The sequence below is a fragment of the Leishmania martiniquensis genome, chromosome 29, assembly GCF_017916325.1.
Source record: "Leishmania martiniquensis isolate LSCM1 chromosome 29, whole genome shotgun sequence".
In the NCBI taxonomy this organism is placed as follows: Eukaryota; Euglenozoa; class Kinetoplastea; order Trypanosomatida; family Trypanosomatidae; genus Leishmania; species Leishmania martiniquensis.
Window position 1 is genome coordinate 900,453 of NC_090164.1, and position 22,559 is coordinate 923,011.

At 59.6% G+C, this 22,559-nt stretch overlaps 3 protein-coding genes across 3 annotated transcripts; all 3 read right to left on the bottom strand.

Moving 5' to 3' along the window:
* Positions 1 to 7,547: 7,547 nt before the first annotated feature.
* On the bottom strand, positions 7,548 to 8,441 carry LSCM1_04500 (uncharacterized protein; the record flags this gene model as incomplete). Its single annotated transcript, XM_067322004.1, has 1 exon — positions 7,548 to 8,441. One exon carries the CDS (start codon positions 8,439 to 8,441, stop codon positions 7,548 to 7,550), a length of 894 nt encoding a protein of 297 aa, XP_067177099.1.
* A 2,884-nt stretch (positions 8,442 to 11,325) lies between these two features.
* Positions 11,326 to 12,762, bottom strand: LSCM1_04501 (uncharacterized protein; the record flags this gene model as incomplete). Its single annotated transcript, XM_067322005.1, has 1 exon — positions 11,326 to 12,762. One exon carries the CDS (start codon positions 12,760 to 12,762, stop codon positions 11,326 to 11,328), a length of 1,437 nt encoding a protein of 478 aa, XP_067177100.1.
* A 3,003-nt stretch (positions 12,763 to 15,765) lies between these two features.
* LSCM1_04502 (uncharacterized protein) lies at positions 15,766 to 16,437 on the bottom strand (the record flags this gene model as incomplete). The annotated part of the gene is made up of 1 exon (XM_067322006.1): positions 15,766 to 16,437. One exon carries the CDS (start codon positions 16,435 to 16,437, stop codon positions 15,766 to 15,768), a length of 672 nt encoding a protein of 223 aa, XP_067177101.1.
* Positions 16,438 to 22,559: the final 6,122 nt, after the last annotated feature.

Here is a 22,559-nt window from a genome sequence, read left to right on the forward strand (position 1 = left end):
GGGCTTACCGCGCAGGTGGCTCTCCCAGAACCCTTTCTCCCAGAAGCGAAATTGAACGGTGGCCGTGTTCTTGAACTTTTGGCAGAAAGGAGCCATGGCGATAGCCTCGCCGCCGATCTTCATGTTGTACAACTCGTGTAGGTCGGCCTGAGCGGTCTGGTCGGCATCGACAAAGATGATCCGGTCAACGTCGAGAGGGAACAGCACGTCCAGGAAGAGAATCTTGTAGGCCCAGATCTTTCGCTGCTTCTCTGTCTGCCGCGGCAGCCACCACGGCCAGCGATACGTAACAAAGCCGACCTCGAACCCAAGTTGCTCTGCAAGGAGCGGTATGTAACGCTTGAATTGCGGGGACAGAAAGTTTTCGATCACCCAGAACTTGATGCGTGTCGTGTTAGTGCCGTACTTGTCACTTGACTGTTTGTGCACGCTGTACATCATCATCCGCAGGAACCGCTCGTACAGGTGGCCAGAGGCGACGGAAAAGATATTGAGCGTTGGCTTCTCTGGCGATGCAGGCTTTACACCACGCGACACCCACGACGGAGGCCATAAGAGCTTCACATCAGAAGCCATTCGCTGTAGGATAGCCTGCAGATTTGTGGTCACCGCGGAGTTTGGCGTGTGGGCCACTCGCAATGAAAGGTGACGACCGCGGAAGGAGTCGATCATCAGCGGTATGTGCTGGCCCTGGGTCCAGTTCCTCAGTGATGACTCCCTTCCTACCTCTGCGCACTCGTGCACGACGTCGCCGCCGACGGACTCGATGCAATAGGCCGCCGCCACCGGCCCCTCCTTGATGGAAAGATACCAGAGACCGGGGTTCGCCTGCAGCTGGTAGTAGCCGCCTAGGTTGGCCATCACCTGCGTGTCGGTGATGCGCGCTGCGGAGGCGGCGTTTGGAGCGCCCCCTGAACGGGATGGAGAGAGTAAGGAAAGCGGCAGCCCGTTGAGTGCTGAACCGCTCCGCGCATCGGTCGCGTCACCCGTCAGTAGAAGAGAGTGCATGCGGTATACAGCTGCCACGAAGAGCGTTCCGCGAGGCAGCCTTGATAGCATGATATTGTCCAGGTCTACCTCGGCATCCTGGGAGAAGACGGTCCACGACGGCGGCTCCTCGACGCCGAGTGTGAGCAGCATCGACGACGGCATCTGCGTGAACGTAGCAAGTGGCGCGACGACCCGACCTGAGGACTCTTCAAACGCCAGAGTCGGCCTCGCGACGTACTCGTAGAAGTTTCGAATGGGGAACTTCACGTCCAGTGAGGGGTTCAGCACCACCGTAAGGTGAATGTGCAGCGAAGACTGGAGAAGGAAGTCAGCGAGCGAAACAATCACCTGCGCATCACGCGATGAAGGGTCGACGAAAGCCATCACACGGTGCAGCGGCTGCGCCATCAAACCACTCCGCTCGTCCTCCTGTCCCCCAATGCCCCCGGTGGTGTCCGCCGACGCTCCTGCGGCATGAACATTGCTTAATGTCAAGAGCACCGATCGTAGGCGCCTCCAGTCCTTTGCGGAAGACACCAAATCCTCCACCCGCATCAACACAGGCGCGGAGGACTCCTGCACCACTGCACGCCGCGAGAACTCATCACCGAAGACACTGCTAAGGCAGGCAATGTTGCCAGCAAAGAAATTTGTGTCCAGCTCCTCCGCGGCGTAACCGCCACCGTCGGCGCTTTTCATGTCAGCAAAATCTAAATGCATCACCGCTTCCTGAACAGCTTTGGTGGCGGATGTCATGAGCCGAGCTGCCGCGATCACATCTGCTACGCTGAAGCTCGTATCCATGGAAATAATCCGACCATTGGTGACGAGGGCAACGCTTTCGGTGCTTCCTTGGAACGCGTCCGTGAAGGCGGCCCACCACTGAACCCGTCCAAGACTCCAATGCCGCTCTGAATTTGCCTCGGCGCTGCGAGAGACATCAGCTAACGCCTGCACGTCTGCAGGAAGTGGCGCCGCCTCTAGCGCCGCCCTCACTGTCTCGGTGCTCAGAAGAGTGTTCGGGTCACCACTTGTCGATGCGACCGCCTCCGAAAGATGCGATACGTACCGCAGAAGTGTAGCGTACCGTTTTCCTTCCGGCACCCTGCTGCGAGCCAGCTGCCGCTGAAGCGCTTCCATGTGGTGATGGAAGAGGGACGCAGCGCCGGGACACGAGACCAGCGAGAGTCGCAGACTGCCGCACACGTCATGTATCTGGGCGCTCTTTGCCGAGGCTGTGGCACACTCCTCCAGCGCGGTCACGACCGTTCGCACCTGCTGCAGCATCGCTGTCGTGAACGCGCACGGCAACGTCACCAGCTGGGTGAGCACCGGGACGTCTCCGGCGTACGCGGCGCTGTAGATGTATGGCAGCCTCTTGACATAGGCGACCGTCATCGCCTTGTCTGACCAACGCATCGTCAGTGGGGCACCAAGCAGCGCGGGTTGAATGTGGTCCACCGCGCCTCGCTGCTCGAGAATGGAGTCGTACATGCTCTTCATCTCATCTCGCAGGACACCGCTCGACACCCACCCCCGCAGCAGCTCTATCTCTCTCTGCAACGCAGCGGAGATGGCGCCGAGGTTCATGTCCACCTTGACACCGTTCAGGAAGGTGGCCGGGTACTTGGGAAGAGGAAAGCGGCGCAGCGCCGCCTGTGTCTCATGGTAGTAGCTGAGAAAGTCCGCACTTCGCGTCAGCTCAGCGATGCTGGAGCGCAGCAGCGCTTTCGCGTTACTCTTGCAGACGTCGGAGATGACGGCGTCAGAGACTCTTTCCGTGCTGGCTTGCAATGCCGCCTGTAACAGCTGCAGCAGAAAGCTCAGCATCCCAGACTCACTGTTGTTGGCGGCAAGGTGATGAATGAGAGTGAATACCTGAAGTGCGGCATGCGATCCAGCAGACTCTCCCCGAAAGCCTTCGACCCCGTCTTGCGCCCCAGACTGAAACATCGGCGACCACGTCTGGTCTACTAGTGCAAGTCCGTAGCGGGCGGTGATGCCCTGGCGACGGAGTTGGAGGATGAGGGAGATGCTCTGCAGACTCGACCTGGACAACGGATCCAACATCAGCACAAAATTCAGCAGGTTTCGTCGTGGGAGCAGCGGGGCGCCGTGGCCTTTGGCTAAGAGGGTGCTGAGGCCAGCTGGAAGCCTCTTCAGTTGTGGGCTTGTCTCTACGTTGTTGATCCACGTGATACGCTCTGCAGGAATTGCGTACGCGGTCTCCCCATCAGCGAGGCCCCCCAACGTCCCCATGACGCGACGAGCCGTGCGCTTCACGTATGCGGCAGACTTTTCGAGCTGTGCGGGATCCAGCGGCACTGTATGCACCTCCTCCTCCGCGTCCCCTGAGCTTGCATCGGCTGCCGTGGCGGGGAGTGAGTGGGTGACTAACACCGTTTTGGTGCGCCGAAGGAGCTGCTCCTCCTCATGCAAGGCGCGTAGGACGCCAAAAAGGGTCAGGTCATTCTCCTCCATGCGCCAGCCATTCAGGAAGAGCGCTGACTCACCTGGGCTAATGCGCTGGTGAAGAATCGGCAAAACCTTTTGCACCTCCACCAGTCGGTCAGACTCTGCAGCAATGCGGGAGAGGGCGGCGGCGTAGGCCGGGAACCGGGTGACCATGTCCTTCAGCAGGTGAAAGCGCCGGCTCTGGTCGCCCACTTCTCGAAGATACTGCGCCGCGGCGAGGCCGATCTTCTGCAGCTCCCACACATCAAAGTCCACCTTCATGTCCCCCGTGCCCACGTCCTCGTCCAGGAGGGCAGCGAACTCGTCCAGGGCGGCGGCCAGGCTCGGGTACCGCTCCTTCAGCCGCACAACGTGAAAGCCGCCAACGACGCGGTCCACCTGCGTCTGTGGCACCCGGCTCGCCGCAGCCGCGGCACCGGTACCGGCACCATCCTTTGGCGATTCCGCAGCTGCTGCCACCGAGCTCTGCTCCTTGGCTTGCTGCTGCGCAGCCGCCTTCTCATCCAACACTTTGTACTCCATGTTCTTGATGTCAACAGTGACGCCGTAGCCCTGCACCAGCAGCGGGCTGTCCCATAGGCTCGCGGTCGCTCCTGAGGATAGCAGCCCAGGAACAGCTGCGGCGCAGAGCCGCGCCACCGACACCGGTAGGTGTCGCCAGAAATAGGCCGGCGTACCCGCGGAGATGGCACTAGCGGCGTCCACGGGGGTCGCAAGCTCCACCGCAGTGCGATGCAGCGCGTGGGAGGCAGGGCAGCCAGGTAGCCCATACAGAATGACCACCGCCGGCACTTCACTAGCAGCAGCAGCCGATGCGGGCAGGTAACGGTGATCAAAGCTCGTGAAAGTAACCTCGTCTACGGACACCAGTGCGCCTATGCGTGACTGCTCCGTACCGCCCATGACACTCTTCAGGGCAGAGGGTGTTTGAGCGCGGACCGCCTGTAGTGGGGCACCGGAAGCAGTGCGGGTGTAAACCACAGCGAAGGGCTCGCCGCAGGCCACGCGGTCGTCGCTGCCAAGCGCACCTCGATCGGCGTCGTCCCTATTGAGCACGTATGTCTGCGACGCGGTCTCGCGCAGCGCCTTCTCAGAAAGGGCATAGTGAGCTTCCACTGCCGGTGAGTAGACACGCGCCGCCATCTCAGTTTCAAACAAGGCCCTGCTGGCGCCACGCGTCTCTGGTAGGTCGAAAAGGGCCTCTAAAAGTCGCGCGTACTGCAGCTTCTGCGTGCGGAAGCGGGCGCTGGTCGCAGCACCTGCCTCCTCCGAGTTCGCGATACTGCTGTCATGTCTCTTTGATGGAGACACCGGCCAAAGTGCATCGAGGCAGCTGTAAAAGGCATCATCACCGAAGAACCGCCCGGCCCACTCACAGCCCTCTTGGTACAGAGGCGTCTCATTCCACGACGCCTCCACCGTCGTGTGAATCCCCTTGCCATGCGTCGCCAGTGGCCTGGTGACTAGCATGACGAGCATCAGCAGTGAGAGGAACGAGATCGGGGCCGATGGCGCTGCACCTCCGTCCGACCTTGGCCTTGAAAACGAGATCAAGAGCTGCATTGTCCGCCGCGCCTACCGAGGTCAATTACTTTGTGTGTGTGTGATGTAGTGTGTGTGTGTGTGCGATGTATTGTGACGAGCTGCTTCGCCCGCTCCCGCCTCCCCCCGTAGTGTTGTGCCGTATCTGCACCTCAAGAGAAACGGTGGGTCGTCGATACGTTGAGAGACGTCAAAGAGCTGCTCCACTTCTGCGTATGTCTGTGCGTGGGCGCGTCGATGAATTGGCTTTTCCCATGCGTAGATCGGAAGAGAGAGGGAGGGCAAGTGGGAAAGAGAGGGAGGCGGCATGGTTGACAGAGCTGCCGGCGTCGGCAGTGAGTCGCGATATACTCTGCTTCTTCGTCGGCGTCGAGGTGCTTCTTCTCACCCTTCTGCGGGTGAGAGGGCGACCGCCATGCGTGAGGTCCCCTCCCCCCCCCACACACACACCTGCAAGTGGGGTGGAGGGATACCAACACAAGAGCAGCGTTGGCGAGGCGCGCAACACAGAGCGAAGCTAATCCGGGGAATGCGAGATGCGATCTACGCACACAGCCGGAAGGGACATCGACGCACCACCACACCGCCCTATACCCCTCCCCCTTCCCCTTTTTTCCCCTTTCCTGGCAAGTGGAGGTGGGCATCGAGACGCGTCTCGTGAGATGCACGTGCTTGGGTGAAGAGAGGTACTCGGCCGGTTAAGAGCGCACTTGAGGGGCCGCGCATAGGCACAGCGGCAACGGTTAAGACTTCGAAACACGAATAATGCGAAGCAGCAGAAGTGCCTATGGAGAGGAAAGGGGTCGCTACCAGTGCGTATGGGCGCCTGAGGAAAGAAGTGGGGTACACCACATGAAGAGAAGAGGTGCTGCCACTCGCCTTCCGTCTCCTGCTGTCCCCTTCAGGTGTCGCCAGAATTGGGACTGGTAAAGAGCACTTGATTCATAGGAGCGCTCTGTGGCGTTGACGTTGAAGCCCTCTGGAGGGCTCCGTCACCATGAAGCATAGGCGCAGACCCTCGACTGGTGAGGGTGCCACTAGCGTGCGTTCCCTCTGCGCCATCCTCAAGCCGATGCACCTCGCCCCTGCACTCACTCCCCTCCCCACCACATGTTCTGCTACTCTTCTCATAAAGGGCCGCATGGCGATGCGGGCATCCGAGCGCACTGACGAGTACAGAGAAGAGAGCAAGGAAAGGGAAGGGGCCTGTGCATCTAGGCGAGCGTGTGGGCGTGTGCGCACCTGCGGCCCCGCCAATGGAGAGACCCGACACGCATGCGCACAGAAAAACGCACGCACACATACCAGCAACAGACAGGCATTCGCACACTCTCTCTCACGGAGACTCGGCAAAGGCGCAGGGGTGAAAACGTGCGAAGGAAAGGGACGGCGAGATGCGGGCATGAGGCGGAGACGAATAGGGTTAGCGGCAACAAAATGGGAAGGGTGGCGGTGGCGGCTTCGAGTGCCGCCGCGATCAGCATTGCTGCTTCAGGGGCCTATCGCGACTCTTCCCTCCCGTCCCGGTATCCACATCGCGCTCGACACTGAAATCCCCACAGAGTTCCTTCATTCAGTTCGCCATCAGGCCTCTGACACCGTTTTTCTGCCTGACCACCCCTGCAGTTTCACACATATGAGAAGAGCGAAATGGGCGCTGGGCTGCAGTGCCGACAGGTGAACCGGCTTCTCAAGCTGAAGTGTACCGAAGGCCTTTTTGACAAAAACGAAGAGTCGCCCGGTCATTTCTTCTGCAGCGATGCACCGATGTCTTGTAGACTGTCTATAGCGGGTAGGGACGCATCACGCGCAATGTCCTGGCCGGCACTCATCCGCGTCCCCCGCTACAGATAGAGAGAGACAAAATAGAGTGGGAGTGGGGGGCCTGCGACACGGCACACGGAGGTGGCCGGCATCATCACGTATACTCGATGCTCGATAAGAAGAGTGCGGGTCACGGCGCTTTGCACATCACGGCCAAGACATGGAATGGCTGGCGTAGTCATCAGGACACATAGAGAGGGAAACATCTCTTCCCATACAAACAAAAATACCGCACACGAGCTGCTCGCGGCCAGCCGCGGCTGGCGGCTGAGGAAGCAAAAGAAGCGCTGTCCACCTCGCGCCCCCCAAGAGGCAACTCAGGTGTGCACGAATGCCGGGGATGAAGTGACCTGCCGCTTACTGCCGGCCACAAGGCTCCATCCGTCTGTTGTCCGGCGCGGCAGCCATGCGTGGCCCCACTCACCCCGTTTCACCATTACTCCTTTGGCGTGGGCTGCTGCGGCGGTCACCCCAGCAGCCCGCATGCTGCAGGAAGGCTTGAAATGCACAGCCCCCCTGCCTGCCTTCCTCACTCGCCGCCATACGTTGCTGCAGTTCTTCTCAATCGTCGGCTGCCCCTATGCGCCTTTCGGCTTCGCCTACACTGTCGCTCTCTCTGCGTTGCCTATCGTGGGTCACCCATCCCTCGTCCATTATGTGAGCCTCCCGCGCAAGCGCACCGGAGGGCGCATCGCCGTTATCGCTTGCTTCTGCCCTCACGCCCAACGCGTTGCGACGTAACAGAGGCTAAACACTGAGCCGATTCCCACGGCGTTCAAAACAGCAGTGTTGATCAGCTCTGGAGTGTGCGCGTAGGCACCAAAGAACACTTCCGTCTGCACGAAGCTCAACGCTGCGTTACACAAGCAGAAGATGCCCGTTCCCAACAGCTTTGCACGCGTTGTTAACCCTGCCAGACCAGCCTTTATGCCGCTGCCGTGACTACCCGCACTGCTTCCCTGATTGCTGGAAACGGCGCGCAGTGCACCCGCCAAGCAGAACAGCGGCGTCACAACACCAACGACAAAGCCTACTAAGGCAGGGACTCCGACGTTCATGACGGCCTCGCTCGTCGTCGGCGGTTCCAGCCGGGAGTAGCCGAGCTCCTCGACCATCATCAAGTTGGCAAACACATTCTTCTGGCGCGCAAAAATGCGGGTGACGATGAGCGCCTCCTCCTCGGTTAGTCCCTGGCCCTTGTAAATGGAAAGCATCTCCTGTAGCTCACCAGACAGGTGATTGTCGATCTCCCATAGCTCGCGCCGCAACTCCAAGTCATAGATCGCGCGCTCGAAGGAGAAGGAGCTGGTCGACACATACGCCAAGCATACGCCGCCAGCTACCGCCCACAGAACCATGCATGGTACGTTCTGTACACCTCGCAGAGCGGCCAGCCAGTGCGGAGCTCCGACAGCCACGGCAACGGTTCCTGCCGCTGTGCATAGGCCCGCGAGGCTGGAAAGCACCATGGCTCGATTGCGCATGGCGCCGTTCTTACGGATATCCACGTTGAAGGTCTCCATCTTAGCGCCGTGAACCTCAATCGACCGCTCAGCGTCGCCGAAGGCGCACCGCGCCTGGTACTGCCGGTCGCTCGAGCAATCGACCATGGTTACTGCGCAGCACGGCAAAAAGAGTCGCGTGGGGGAGAATGGAAAAGGTTAACGTATCCGCGGAAAGCAACCGAAAGGGGGGCGGCCCGATGTTGCATGCAAAGGTGCAATCGAGTCCAGGCAGACGTGCAGAAATAATGTGCCCTCGCCCGGGAGGAGGTGCGACAGGCGAAGGATAGCGGTGGAGGGGTGGGCGGGAGGACAGCGGACGCACAGGGCGACGAAAGATGGCGGGGAGGCAGTGACCGTCCGGCTGCGGAGCGTGCTTCCTGCGCTGGTGCGTGAGCGCCGGTGCTGCTGCCGAAGGGAGGGGGGAAGACTTGGAAATGCGCGCCGGCTACTGTGTACAGGAGCCTGTTTGTTCGCGTGTGCGTTGTTCAAGACAGGAAAAAAAGAGCGCTGCTAATGCCAAAAGAACGGCGAAGAGCAACAACAAAAAGCACAAGACAGCGGAAGAGTGAAAGACCGACGGCAGCGACAGAGAAAGGGAGGGAGAGCGGCAGTGGTGAGACACGGTAGCGTGGTGCGCACAGGTATGTGCCGCGCATCCTACACACATCAGATGAGAGCACTGCCTTCGCCAAACAGCCACGAGTCGCTGGGAGGTGAGCCCGACGGGTAAGAGAGCCTATACCGCAAGACTCCGGCCGTGAAGATAAGTTTGTCTACGCCCCCACAACTAAGACTCGTGGCGGAGAAAGAGAGAGGAAGGCGCATGCAAGCTCTTTGTATGCGTCTACCTCAGAGCGTAGACACACATGTATTCAGCATTACCCATATATGCAATGAGCACGCAAACTTGAACCAATAATCCCCACAGTTTCAAAAAGATGCGGGCAGTCGCATCCTTCCGGCGAGAGAACAATCGCGTACTGCCATGCAATAGAGGATATCACTGTCACAGTATAGCGGAGCGAGGCCCACTATGCGCAGCCTCTCGTCTATTCAGCTGCATATTTCCACTCCGCCATGCATCTCGCGAGATGATACCGCACACCCCCTGCAGTTATACACACGCCGGCATATCGGCGAAGCACATCTGGCAGTCTTGTGGACTCTGCGTCCGCTTTTCGCTCTCGCCCCTCTTCAGCCGATCGTGCACGCATGCACAGCCACAGCCCGTCCCGCCTCAGCGACGTCGCGGCCACATCCGGGCCCTCGAGCGCGAGCCGGCTTGCCTTCGAGTCGCGCCGGCCGCCGAGCAGCCGCCCTCCCCCCAGTGCTCGCTCGCCCCTCCCCCGCCTGCGTGCGGCGCGATCGACCGGCACCAGGCCGATGCCCTCGCACACCCTGGGCTCTGCGCTCGCGCCGAGGCGCCTCAAGCCGCGGCATTCCACCGTGCGGGGTGGTGGCCCCTCACATGGCCGTGCGGCGGCGCTCGCTGGTGCCATCCAGGGTGGGGAGGGGAGGGGAGGGGGCTCGCTGTCCTCGCCCTCCTTCTCCGCCCATGGCAGCAGACAAGACGGGTGGCGGGACGGCTCGCCCGCGTCTGCGCAGTCGCATCACCGCGTGCAAGATCCTGGCGTCGCACCAGGCGCGCTTCGGGCACCCACCATAGCAGACGCAGGCGGGGCGGCGGCGGTGCAACAGCGCCAGCGCAGTAGCAGGCCGCGCACCACCCCCGCTCCACGCCGCCAGCCCAGAACTCCCCGCCGACGCCGAAGAGGGCGCGAACCGTACCCGAGGGCAGTGCGCAGGCCGTGCGTGGCGTCTACCCTGCCTCTCCCCTCCCCTCTCCCGCCCTACACACACACAGAGGAAGGGGGTGAGGAGGGAACTCTTCGATACGACGCACGGGGGTGGCCGGTGCCATCACAGTTCCTTGTGCACGAGTCAGGGAAATGAATAACGTTTCTTAGCGCGCCTCTTCGAGAAGGGAGGAGCGGTCGCCTCCGTGCGTGCCGGGTTCATTCTGGGCCATGGTGGGTTACGATCGCCTCAGGAACCGTTCGCACAAGGAGACAGCAAGGTTATGCGCATGGGGCGTACCTGAGCTCCTCAGCGAGGGCCAATGCCACGGGGGGGGTGCGGAAGAGGTGGTGAAAGCGGCAGAGCGGTCTCCACAAAAAGTGAATTAGCGGCGCGCATGGGAATAGCAGCACCCTGTGCGGAGATGCCAGGCAAACGCGCGGTCCGCTTTCAGAATGGTTTTCCAAAGACGCTGCTCATTGGTGGACAGGATTTCGCAGCATCTCATATTTGCTTGTCCTTCCCACGCGGGCGCATTATCGGGCGTAGCTGACAATGACACGGAAGGGGGAAGACAAAGAGAGGGAGAAAGAGAGAAAGGGCTGGGGTGACCAGATGCAGTCTATTACGCGGACGGAGAAGGGATTCGGCGACTCCCACTATGACGATAGGGGCACGCCCGCTCTTTGTGGAGAGGGTAAAAGGAAAAAAAAGGGAATCGCAGCGAAGCAGTCAGTCGACATGACCCTGCCGCTTTTCTTTTGCCCTCACGTTAAAGGCTGCGACGGACCTGGTACGCACGCGTGTACGCGAGCAAAGCCCTCTGCGCCAAAAAACGAGGCAGAGGCCATACTGAAAAGGCACACAAGGCACATGAGACGCACGCAGCGGCCTGGGAGCCTCGCAGCGACGTCGAGAAGGGAGAGAGGTGAGGGGCTGTGCGCGCGATCAGCACCCGTGGGCCTTCCATCACCACGAGCCCACGACCTTTGCGCACTTGCCTCCCTTGTTAACCTTGAAGAAGAGGGCGCGCGGTGAGGGAGTACATACGCTTTCTTGTTGCCTCCTCGCACCTCATCCTACCCTGCCTTCCTCTTGGAGCGTGCATGTCTGTGTGTCTGTGTGTGGTGGGGGGGGTAGTGACTCCGTGCGGACTGCGCAGCGTCGTTGCCTCACTCGGCTACGCTCGATGTCACAAGGCGGGCAGGTGGTAGTCCCAGTCGTTGTGGTGCACCATAATGAAGCGAATGCCGAGTGGGATGTCGACCAGGTCAACCGCACCGCTGAAGCTGTTGTACTGAATGTACACAAACTTGACAGACTCGGGTAGCCTCGTTAGGTTCAACGTGCCGTTGAAGCGATTGTGGCTGATGTCGAGGTACTGCAGCTGTTGCGGTAGTCCAGAGAGGTTGAATGAGCCCGTGAATTCATTCCCCGAAAGGTCGAGATGGAGCAGTGAACGTGGAAGAGCGTCGGTGTGCAGGCTGCTACGGATGGTGTTGTGGCTGAGACTCAGCTGCTTCATCGCCTCAGGGAGTTGCGCGAGCGCAGCGCCAGAAAGAAAGTTGTGCGACAAGTCCAGCACCCGCAGTTTTGTGCACCTTCTAAGGTCAGGGAGGAAGCCGATCAAGCCGCACGTACGAAAGTACAGCTCTCTGGGATTGAAGCCGCTCTCGCTGCATGCAAGTGGCAGCGGAACGGCAGGCAGGAGAGACCCTGGGCTGCCGCTTCTCAGACCAGACACATCCAGCGCCTCCAGCTGTGCACTCGCTGACGACAGCATCTCCAAGGCGAATGTGATATCGGTAAAGCTGATGTTCAGCAGTGAGAGAGACACCGGCGCAGCCTCCAATGCCTCCTTGACCGTGGATTGCACGAGCTTTGTCTTGGAGACAGTCAGCGATTCGAGTGTGCGCGGCAGATTACGGAGGTCGACAAGCAAGTTTGGGTTTCCCGAGAGGCTTAGCACCCGCAGCGCCGCCACCTGAGGAGCCGACAACGTAACATCCGCCCTCACAAGCGCACACTCGTCGCACTGGAAAACGCGAAGTTGAGGGGCCGGCCCATCACCGGGCAGACTCTCGCCGCTGGGCCAGCGCTGCAGAATCGAGTTGGACTGCCACTCGACGTTCGTTGCCATGAACTCTTGAAGGTTTTCGGGGAGACTAGAAAGCACAAGTGGCTGCGACAACCTGGAGCCCGTGATGCGAATGCGCTTCACAGACTCGGGGAACTCATTCCACTTTATCGTACCGCCGCGCATGCCGCTGATGACTGCCTCCTCAATGACGCCGGTAGCTGAGTTGCAACGGTACAGCGCTGACTGGCAAATATCAAAGCCGTTTTTTACATTTGTGAGCGCCGCTGTCACCTTCAACTGCAGCTCAGGGTCATCGATCGCTCGCTTGAGTGCCTGAACTGCCTTGACAGAATCGTAACGAGCCTTCGCACTCATCGAGGCATTGCCGGGTAGAAATTTACCCACCTCCAGCGCGTTCGCTTGATAGCAGAGAGCACATGCAAGTGCAAGCGCAGTGGCAAAGCTCAATGCGCCGATGCAGTCATTACGGTAATAGCTTCGGGTGGCTGCGCCGCGCACCTTTCTCGCAGCTGCGGTGCGGATCTCCATTGAAGATGCAATCGTATCACACAACACAGCGCTATTCTTGTAGGCTTCCTCTCCCCCCACTCTCTCTCCCTTTCTCGCCGTCTCGCTGAAAAATACCAGGTGCCAATGGCAGGTGCGCCGTTTTTCACTTTGGCAAGAATCTTCTGTCCGAGAGGGGAGGAGAGGGGAGAGGAGGAGAGAAGCACAGATGTTGAGAGGGTACGCATACGCCTACGCAAACGAAAGCCCGCGGAGGTACCACTCTGCACCCGATGGGGCTGCTCGATGCTATTGTCTCTTTTCCAAAAAGATTAAGGGACAGATTAAGGGCGGCAACAGCGTCGGCAACGGAAGCCCAACACCACGCTCGGGGGCAATGAGCAGTAATGGCGACGCCCTCGGGTGATGCAGATAGCGAGCGTGTCACAATCCTTTGGTCACCTTGAAAGCAGCGTTTAAATGCTCCCGGATGCGAGGGAGGGCGGGCAATAGAAAGGGGGAAGACAGCAACGGATCGAGGGGCAGCGAAAGAGAGAGACAAAGTGCGCGTGTGTAGGGGGGAGGGAGGGGTGAAGCAGCGCGGCGTCGCTCCGCACCAAACTGATTTCACAGGCACTCAGGGAGGAGTCAAACAATGTGGCCGTGCAGGGCCCCTATCTGCAGTGGTGTGTGAGCTCGCCTCGATGGAGGCCACATGGTGTGAGGGGAGCATCGATGAGAGGCACAAGGGTAAAGGGGGTTAGCGGAGAGTAGAACAACTTTCTTGAGGATGCCAACGTCAGCATCGACAATGGGGGGCAGTAGTGAGAGCAGTCTGTATGAAAGATAAGGCGAGAGAGCCCACGGTGGCGATGGGTATCGCTCATCCATGCAGGCATGCGCCTCTCCTCGATGAGTACGATATACGATACCCGAACGCCTTACGCGCACGCGGCCACAACATAAGCCTGATCAAGTGTCTCTGCGACTCATCACTGACAGTGTTGTGCAAGCGTTTCCCCCTCGCACTCTTCTTCACACACATGAGCCCCTTTCGTCTGCTTTCTCATTAGGTTGATCACAGACGCCATTCCGGCGAAAGCATTCAATACAGAAGAACACAGCACAGAGCCAAACTTCCGCAACCCGACTCAGAGAGACGAAGCCCCGCGCACGCACAGCCTCAGTTCGCCCTCACCCGCAAGCGCACTCACATAACAACCCGCATACGTTCCACGAGACCGTAGCCTTCCAACCTCCTTCCGGCTCACACCCGACTCGATGAAGAGCCCAGCATCGGCACCGCTACGGGCAGCCCCTCAGAAGACGCGGCGGAGCCACGACCCAACCTTAGGCCACATGAAGTTGCCAAAAAACATGTACAACCAGAGAGGATGCACTGTGCATGCGTGTGAGTCCCTTCGTCATCGGGCAGAATTCGCCACGAGTCAAAAGGGGCCATTGTGCACGCATGCACAGCCACAGCCCGTCCCGCCTCAGCGACGTCGCGGCCACATCCGGGCCCTCGAGCGCGAGCCGGCTTGCCTTCGAGTCGCGCCGGCCGCCGAGCAGCCGCCCTCCCCCCAGTGCTCGCTCGCCCCTCCCCCGCCTGCGTGCGGCGCGATCGACCGGCACCAGGCCAATGCCCTCGCACACCCTGGGCTCTGCGCTCGCGCCGAGGCGCCTCAAGCCGCGGCATTCCACCGTGCGGGGTGGTGGCCCCTCACATGGCCGTGCGGCGGCGCTCGCTGGTGCCATCCAGGGTGGGGAGGGGAGGGGAGGGGGCTCGCTGTCCTCGCCCTCCTTCTCCGCCCATGGCAGCAGACAAGACGGGTGGCGGGACGGCTCGCCCGCGTCTGCGCAGTCGCATCACCGCGTGCAAGATCCTGGCGTCGCACCAGGCGCGCTTCGGGCACCCACCATAGCAGACGCAGGCGGGGCGGCGGCGGTGCAACAGCGCCAGCGCAGTAGCAGGCCGCGCACCACCCCCGCTCCACGCCGCCAGCCCAGAACTCCCCGCCGACGCCGAAGAGGGCGCGAACCGTACCCGAGGGCAGTGCGCAGGCCGTGCGTGGCGTCTACCCTGCCTCTCCCCTCCCCTCTCCCGCCCTACACACACACAGAGGAAGGGGGTGAGGAGGGAACTCTTCGATACGACGCACGGGGGTGGCCGGTGCCATCACAGTTCCTTGTGCCGAAGCGAGTAGTTGATAAAAGGGAGAAGAGGCGGCGGCTAAAGTAAGCAGGCGTTTCTTTCGCTTCTTGTAGGTGTATGCAGTCTGATGTCAGCTGCGGGTGGTACCCCCAGGCCTCCAGCGCCACGCTCTTGGCGAGGAAGCCAAGCAGCCGCGGCGAGTGGCATGGCCGAGCGCCTACGACGTCGGGAAGACCAGGGCGGTCTCGGCTCCACTGATGTCGGTGGGCAGAGCCGGGAGGGCGCGGCGGCGGGCCGACGTGTGGGGCAGTGGCGACGTGTGCTGTAGCCACATGACGGGCTCGGCGCCAGCGCGACTCGGGGGTGAGCCACGTGGCGCCCGGCGTGACCGGCGCGGCTGTGAGGCTGCCAGCGAAGCGGCTGGCGGGCTGAGCTGGAGAGCGAGGCGGTGCTCTGCAGAGGGCGTCGGAGCATTGATGTGACGCGCGTGTGGCGCTGCTGCGCATCGCGAGGCGACGGGGCCCTGCAAGGGGAGCGGAGCGCGGTATGGCCTCATGCACTCCATGACGGAGCGGTGGGTTTGGAGGAATGCACTTGCTAACATTCAACGGAAAGAGCTCTGTGCTGAGCGTCTAGTTGTTTATCTATGGATGGCACCTGAGGTCTCAGTCACTTCTGATTATCTACTTGAACATAAAGTGTAGTCATACGAACTCACAAAAAAACGCGTGTGCGCGCGCGCTTGTTTGCGTGCCGGCGCAGACGTCGCTGCCGTTTGCTGTTGTGTTTGGAGGGGCTGTTCTTCTCTTAGCAATAGGCCACCATTGTCGATGGTGACGGTTGTCAGTTTCGCTGATTGCTGGTACTTATTTGACAAGCAAAGGTCTTTGTCAGATTTTGCGTGACAATGAATTCATGAGCATGTTGCCAGCGCTCTCCCTCACCGTCTCGTACACGGTGACCACATCGAGTGTAGAAGTGAGCGCGTCTGCGAACCCAAAGAAAAGCATCGACGCAATGTTGCCTCGCGCGTACTCGAGTGCCCAGCACTCCCCAGGCATCCGGTACTGCTTCGCTGTGCCGCGTCGTAAGAAGTGCTGATCGCCTGCTCGGTAAACCTCTTTCTCTTCCGCCCCTGGCAGCGCCGCCCACTGCTCGCCGACGAGGATATTGAAAAAGTCATCGGCCCAGAAGTAACGGCCAGTGTGCCCCTCTGTTCCAACAGAGGAGCCGAAGATAATTAGGTACTCGGAGAAGGAGCAGTGCAGCACTGTCATTGACCCCATAGCTCCTCCCGCGTTGTTCCAAAGCCAACGGCCACTGTAGCGCGTCGTTTGTGGATAGCTCTCCAGCACCAAGCGAATCGTCTCGTCTGTAATCTGCTTCGCCGTTGCGTTTCCTCCGTTCGCCGCGTTAGCAGCGGCAATGCTCTGCTGCGCAATCTGCTGCAGGCGAACCGGGTCGTACACCCAATTCGATGGCTGATCTACGTACGAGAAAAAGGCGATGACCACTGCCACCACTGCAACAAGGAAGACGCAGGCGCAGCTGCGTAACGCCATCTTCTCTATTGTTGGGGGAGGAGGGGGGAGGGAGGGGAGGGGCTAAAGGGATCGGCTTCGCGGCGTTTTCTGGTAGAGATGAGCGCCAGTCAGTAAGCGTTTGAACTCACTGCGCGGAGCCGTTAGCAGCAGTGGCGCTGGTCCTCTGACAGAGAGAAAAAGAGAGACGGTAACGGAGGCAGTCGCGACGGCGGGAGAGAAGCGAGCGCTCAAGAAAAAAAAATACAACGGCGCCAAGGCACGAGTCTGTGCCGCGGTGGGTGTGGACGAGGCAAAACGAGATGAGGGCGGAGGAAAGCACTCACAGAAAGGAAGGTATGGTGAAGATCAGCTCTGTTATCCGTAGTCCCGCTGAGAGACCAAATGGAAAGGGCCAGTGAAGAGTGTCGGAGATGCGCCGCCGTCGGCGTGGAAAAGAGAAGCAGAGCGGCAGCGGCAAGCGCCGTGCAGCGAGAGATACCAGAAAAAAAGGTGTGGTACGCCGAAACGGTCGATAGCGTGCAGCGTCATGCCAATGCAGTCTTTTTTTTTTCAGAAGTACAGTGAGCGTGAGAATATCGCATCGAGAGCACCACATCCGCAGCCGTCAACACCGAGGTCGGAGGAGGAGGGGGTTAAGGGTCGGAAGGCAGTGATATGGAGAGCCACGACAATGAGAAAGGATGACAACGGGTGAGGCAGCGGACTGATCGCGCGGGGTACGCGTTCTTACGAGGGCGCGCTCACCGATGCAACAACCTAGGCACCATGGGCAGAAGAGTGCGAAGGTGCGCCCACCTAGACACCAACAGCACTCCGGTGAATGAGGGGCGCGAAAAACGGCCTGTGAACGCAAACGCGCACACCTGGGGCCTTCCACTCGCTCCGACTCCCCGTCCCAGCCTTCATTTGGGTTGTTCGAGGGGGAGGGGGTGGCCGTAGCTGCGCGCGCTCGTCCTGAAGGAGGCAGCAAAAAAAAAAAGAGCCGTTTCCTTCGCGCTGCGCCCGACTCCTTCTCGCTTTGTACGTTTACTCTTCATATTGCTCAAATACGCCGTCCATACCCGTAAACACACACACACTCACACTCACTCACACACGGGGGGAGGGAGGAGGGGGGGCCAAGAGAAACAACGGGGGATAGACCGATAGAGAGGGGGGAGCAACGGGCAGCAACAGCAATGAAGAGAGGCGGCAAGCGAAAAGAGTATCGTATGCGCTTGGATGAGATGATCCACCGCCACCGTAAATAGATGGGCGGCGGAGAGAAGAATGGGTTGTCGCCGATGGGGGTGGGCAGTAAGACATGAGGGGGAGGGAAGGGGGTGGGCAGAGGAAGGAAGCAAAGGCGGGTGGCAGTTGCGGGGGGGATGGTCGAAGCGCACTCTTCTTTTTTTTGGTGGGCACCAACGAGGAGAGTGACGGAGGCAATATAGAGAGAGACAGGCTGCCCTTGCGCGTATGTGCCTGGAAAGCGTTAGCATGTGTGTGCCTGTCTGTCCGTGCTTGTGTGTATGTGAGTGTGCCAAAGGTGGGGAGAGGAATACGTCGCTTAAAGAGATACAAAAGAAAGAGGAAGGCAAAGGGTACTCAGGAAGCACAGACACATGAGGCCCATATCCATCTGCGGTCCTCCTCTTCCTCCTCCCCTTTACACCCCCTTCCCGTCCACACCCCCAGCACGAGCGGAAAAAAATAAAGCGGGCAGAAAGAGAGAGCACACGCCAGAGACACTACGGTAGCGGAGAAGAGCCACGCAGAAGCACAGAGAGAAGGGGGCAAACGTGCACCAGACATGCACTGCACAGCCCACTACAGCGTCCGCGCAAGAGGAGCGCGGGGGAGAGGGAGGCAGCGTCAGGGGTCGGGACGCGACCGAAAGAACAGAGGGAGAACAAGGGGCCATTGGGTGAAAAAGGAGAGCAGAGATACAGGACACTTGCAGACACACGCGCACACGAAACACATAAAGGAGACGAGACACGACGATAAAAAGAGAGGACAGCGGGAGAAATGAGCACATGTGTGCAAAAAAAAAAAAGAAACCCACGAGAAAGAAGTGTGAAACACTGGAGGCGGCAATATCTTTAGGTGCTTAGGGGAAAGATAGGGGGGCGGCGGCGGCGGCCTGGCGGACAGTATCAGGTCGCCCTTTCCTCCAACACAGAAGCGAACACGCACGCGTGTCTTCCTCAGCCCGATTCTGCTTCCCTTTTCTTTTGTTGCTCTTCCGAAAGCCTTCAGGGGGGAAGAGATGACCAAAAGCAAACGTACAAACACACAGAAAGTCCATCGAATGGGGGCAGGGAGGCGCCCCACCGTGTGGGGCACACACATCGTGTCGCCTCCTCGTCTGCACCCTGTGCCGGTTTTGGATTTACTCCAGAGCTCTTGAGAGGGGAGGGCCAGGAAAACCTGCAAGGGAGGCCCATGAGAGGGACGAAACAAAAAAGGGTGCCCGCGGGCTACACTGTAGGCGAAGCGTCACCCGCATACGTATAGCCAAGTGACGCGCACAGAGTCGCACATGCCCGCACACCATGAAGAGGGAAGCAACGCGGAGGCGAGAAGAGGGGCGCTGTCTTCCAACACGAGTCAGCGTAGAGCGGAACGTGTGTGGATGGGCAGCAGAGACAGAGGAAGAGAAAACAGGTAGGACGAGTGTGTGTAGCAGGGGAGGGAGGGGAGGGGAGGGTAATTACTGGCGCTGCTGCACAGACCAAGGAACAAGACGCTTCCAACGATTGAAAAAAAAGTGAAAGGGAGAACGATTGGTGGGGAGGAGAAGGCGAAAAGAAAAAAGAGGCAAAGAGGGAGACGACAGAGACAGATCCAACCACTCACACACATACACACACACATGCACATTCCTGCTCAAGGCTGCGGGGCCCAGCAAAGAAATAAAGGAGCGCATCTTTGGCACGCGGAGGAGCAGCGGTGGACACGAACAACTATGTAGACACGCACAGAAAGAAAAAGAGAGAGGCCAACAGAAAAGACTCCCCGAAAGTACCCTTTACGCTTCTTCTCTGTTCACCTCTGTGTGCTGATACAACTAGATGGGTCGCACGCATGTATAAGCTACCCTGGCGACGCTTCGTCAGCTCCATAGTAGCATCGCCGCCTCTTCACAGTGCAGCGAGCAAACAATTGCAGGAAAAAAAAGCAAGCGTGGCATACATGAAAGCGGCTCGTTGAAGCATGAATATGACAGCCGTAAAGACCCACACGCACACGAATCTAAGATAATCTTTGCAGCCGTGCTGGGCATCATCCGGCGGTGCCGCTGAGGCCTTAGGCCCTCACATCGGCGTACCGGCCACGGCCCCCCACTACTCACCCCCCCCACACACACACAGTAAAACAGAAAGAACGTGAGATAGCCGCAAACCTGCACACCGTCGAATGAGAATGGCGGGAGAACAAGAAGAAAGCACGCGCAGTTACATCCGCTGAAACGCTCAGCATCGTCAGCGATGGCCCATCGTGCAAGGCAGTCCCCCAAGCTGCAGACAGGCACTGACCGAAAGGGAAAAAAAGGCTGAAGCGCTCGATATTTACCGGTGACGTTCCCTTTCGCGGCCCCGAAATGGTGATCTTTCCCGCTCATGCTCCTTGTCACTCCCTCGGGTGGGGGCGGCTTCAGATGCCCAAAGGGCAGACCGCGAAAGCGAAACACAGCACACAAGCGCATCCGCGAGGGCACAGACGAGCGTCCTGCCAACCGATTCAATCACGCATTGGGGGACTTAGGCAGCAACGAAACTTCGCAAACGTGTTGCCTTCAACCCCACCGCTCCGCCATGGAGTGCATGAGGCCATACCGCGCTCCGCTCCCCTTGCAGGGCCCCGTCGCCTCGCGATGCGCAGCAGCGCCACACGCGCGTCACATCAATGCTCCGACGCCCTCTGCAGAGCACCGCCTCGCTCTCCAGCTCAGCCCGCCAGCCGCTTCGCTGGCAGCCTCACAGCCGCGCCGGTCACGCCGGGCGCCACGTGGCTCACCCCCGAGTCGCGCTGGCGCCGAGCCCGTCATGTGGCTACAGCACACGTCGCCACTGCCCCACACGTCGGCCCGCCGCCGCGCCCTCCCGGCTCTGCCCACCGACATCAGTGGAGCCGAGACCGCCCTGGTCTTCCCGACGTCGTAGGCGCTCGGCCATGCCACTCGCCGCGGCTGCTTGGCTTCCTCGCCAAGAGCGTGGCGCTGGAGGCCTGGAGGTACTAAGGTCGAATGGCGGTGCCGCCACGACGTCCGAGGAGGAGCACGAAGGAACGACAAGGGTCGGCGAAGCCTAAGGTGAACCTTCCCCTGCACAGTGATCCGAGCCGGGGGAAGGCGGCCCGACGCGGAAGGGGGAGGGGAGGAGGCGTGGAAGCACTGCAGCAGTCCCTGTGCCTGTCTCTCTCTCTCGCTCTCTGTTTGGATGGGAGTGAAGAGTGCTGCGGAGGCGAGCGGGTGTTACGTGAGGAAAGGCCCAACAGCTGATGGGACGCGCATGGAAAGGCAGTCAAGCCGTCCACCTGACGCATGTGCATCATGAGTCGAACGACAAAGAAAGGAGGGATGGCGGGGTGACGGACGGCAGAAGAGAAAAGCGGGGGGGGGGGAAGATGAAGAGAGAGGACGCTGTAGAACGAGAGTGGAAGCACGACAAAAGAAAAGGTTGTCGATCGTGCTGCCCAAGAAGGCGCTTCAATGTGCGGAAGAAGCGAGGGAGCATGCGGGCGAGGAAAGAAGACGAAAATCCTATCGAGAAGGGAGGGAGAGCACAGGCAAGACAGAGATGATGGGCGGTGTCAGAAAAGGGGTACAATGGAAAAGAGAGGCGCTCTGTCCATGGAATCGCAGCTGTATGCATATGTGGCATTGTGTGAGAGCGCAAGTATGCTTGAGGTCCCCATCGGGAGGGAGGAGGGTAGCAGGCAGCCGAGAGACGGTCTGTGTGTGAGTGTGTGGGTGGTGGTGGCGGGAAGGAGAGGGGGAGGGCGTAAGGGGCTGAAAGCGCAACAGGTGAAAACGAAGCGAAAACGCAATGGAAAGAGATCCGCATATGCGGGGAGAGAGAAGACACGCGCGGTAGAGGAGGGACGAGATGGGGGAAGAAGGGAGAGGAGGGCGGAGGGCGAGAAGACACACAGACATGCACAGAGAGAAAGAGAGAGGCAAGAGAAAAAGACGAAACAGAGGGGCATTGAAAAAAAAGAAGTGCTGAAGGATGCTGTTAAGACAACTGAGGAAGACGGAGATGAGAGGGGGGAGAAAGGAGGGTGTGAGAAAGGTCAGCGACACACTGTTAGCGAAAGCGAAATAGAGAGGAAGGTCAAAAAAACGCGCACACACACAAACGTCAAACCACGTGTGTAGAGGAGAAATAGACGCGCGTTCAAGTCGGAGTGGAGCAAGAGGAGGGGCTGTGTGAACGTTGGTAGAGAAGATGGGTGGCAGCAACTTAAGCCACTCGGCCATAGCGCTTTCTTCTCGAACGCACGCCTCAAAATGTAACAACTCGCCCACCTCCATACGCACACGGATACACGAAAGCACGGGAACTAATGAGAAACAAAAACTCCGGCTCACATGACGAAGAACTGTCATGGCGAAGGAGAAAAAAGTGGGCGAAAGCCACAAAGGCTCAGAGGAGTAACGCAAGCGCAGCAAGCAGCAACCAAACGGAGAAGGCGAGCATGGAGGGGAAGGGTCGGTGTGGGGAGGTGAGAGCAGCAGAGAAGCGAGTGCAACTGCCACTCAAGTAGATACGAAAAGGAGAGCTCTGAAAGAAGACGCACACACATGTATATATGTATATGCAAGCGTTGGCACACGCCGAACTGCACAATCCCCCTCCCTTTCCCGCACTCCACACCCCACCCTCTCACGCGCAACAGCAGAGCGGGAGTGGCAAGCGCTACAATATGAGCGCGCGCGCAGAGCCACGCGAAAGCTGGTAGGTGACCGCAACAACGGCAAAAAAAGTACTCGACTGCAACTAGTGTAAGGCGCTTCTTACTCTGTTGCCTCCGCCGTGCATACGCACGCACACAGATACACCAAACAGTCACGGGCAGACGCCACATCCTTCTTTCTCTTGTGTGTGCATTACACACCTCAGGAAAAGAGGATCAAAGCACTGAGGGAACGG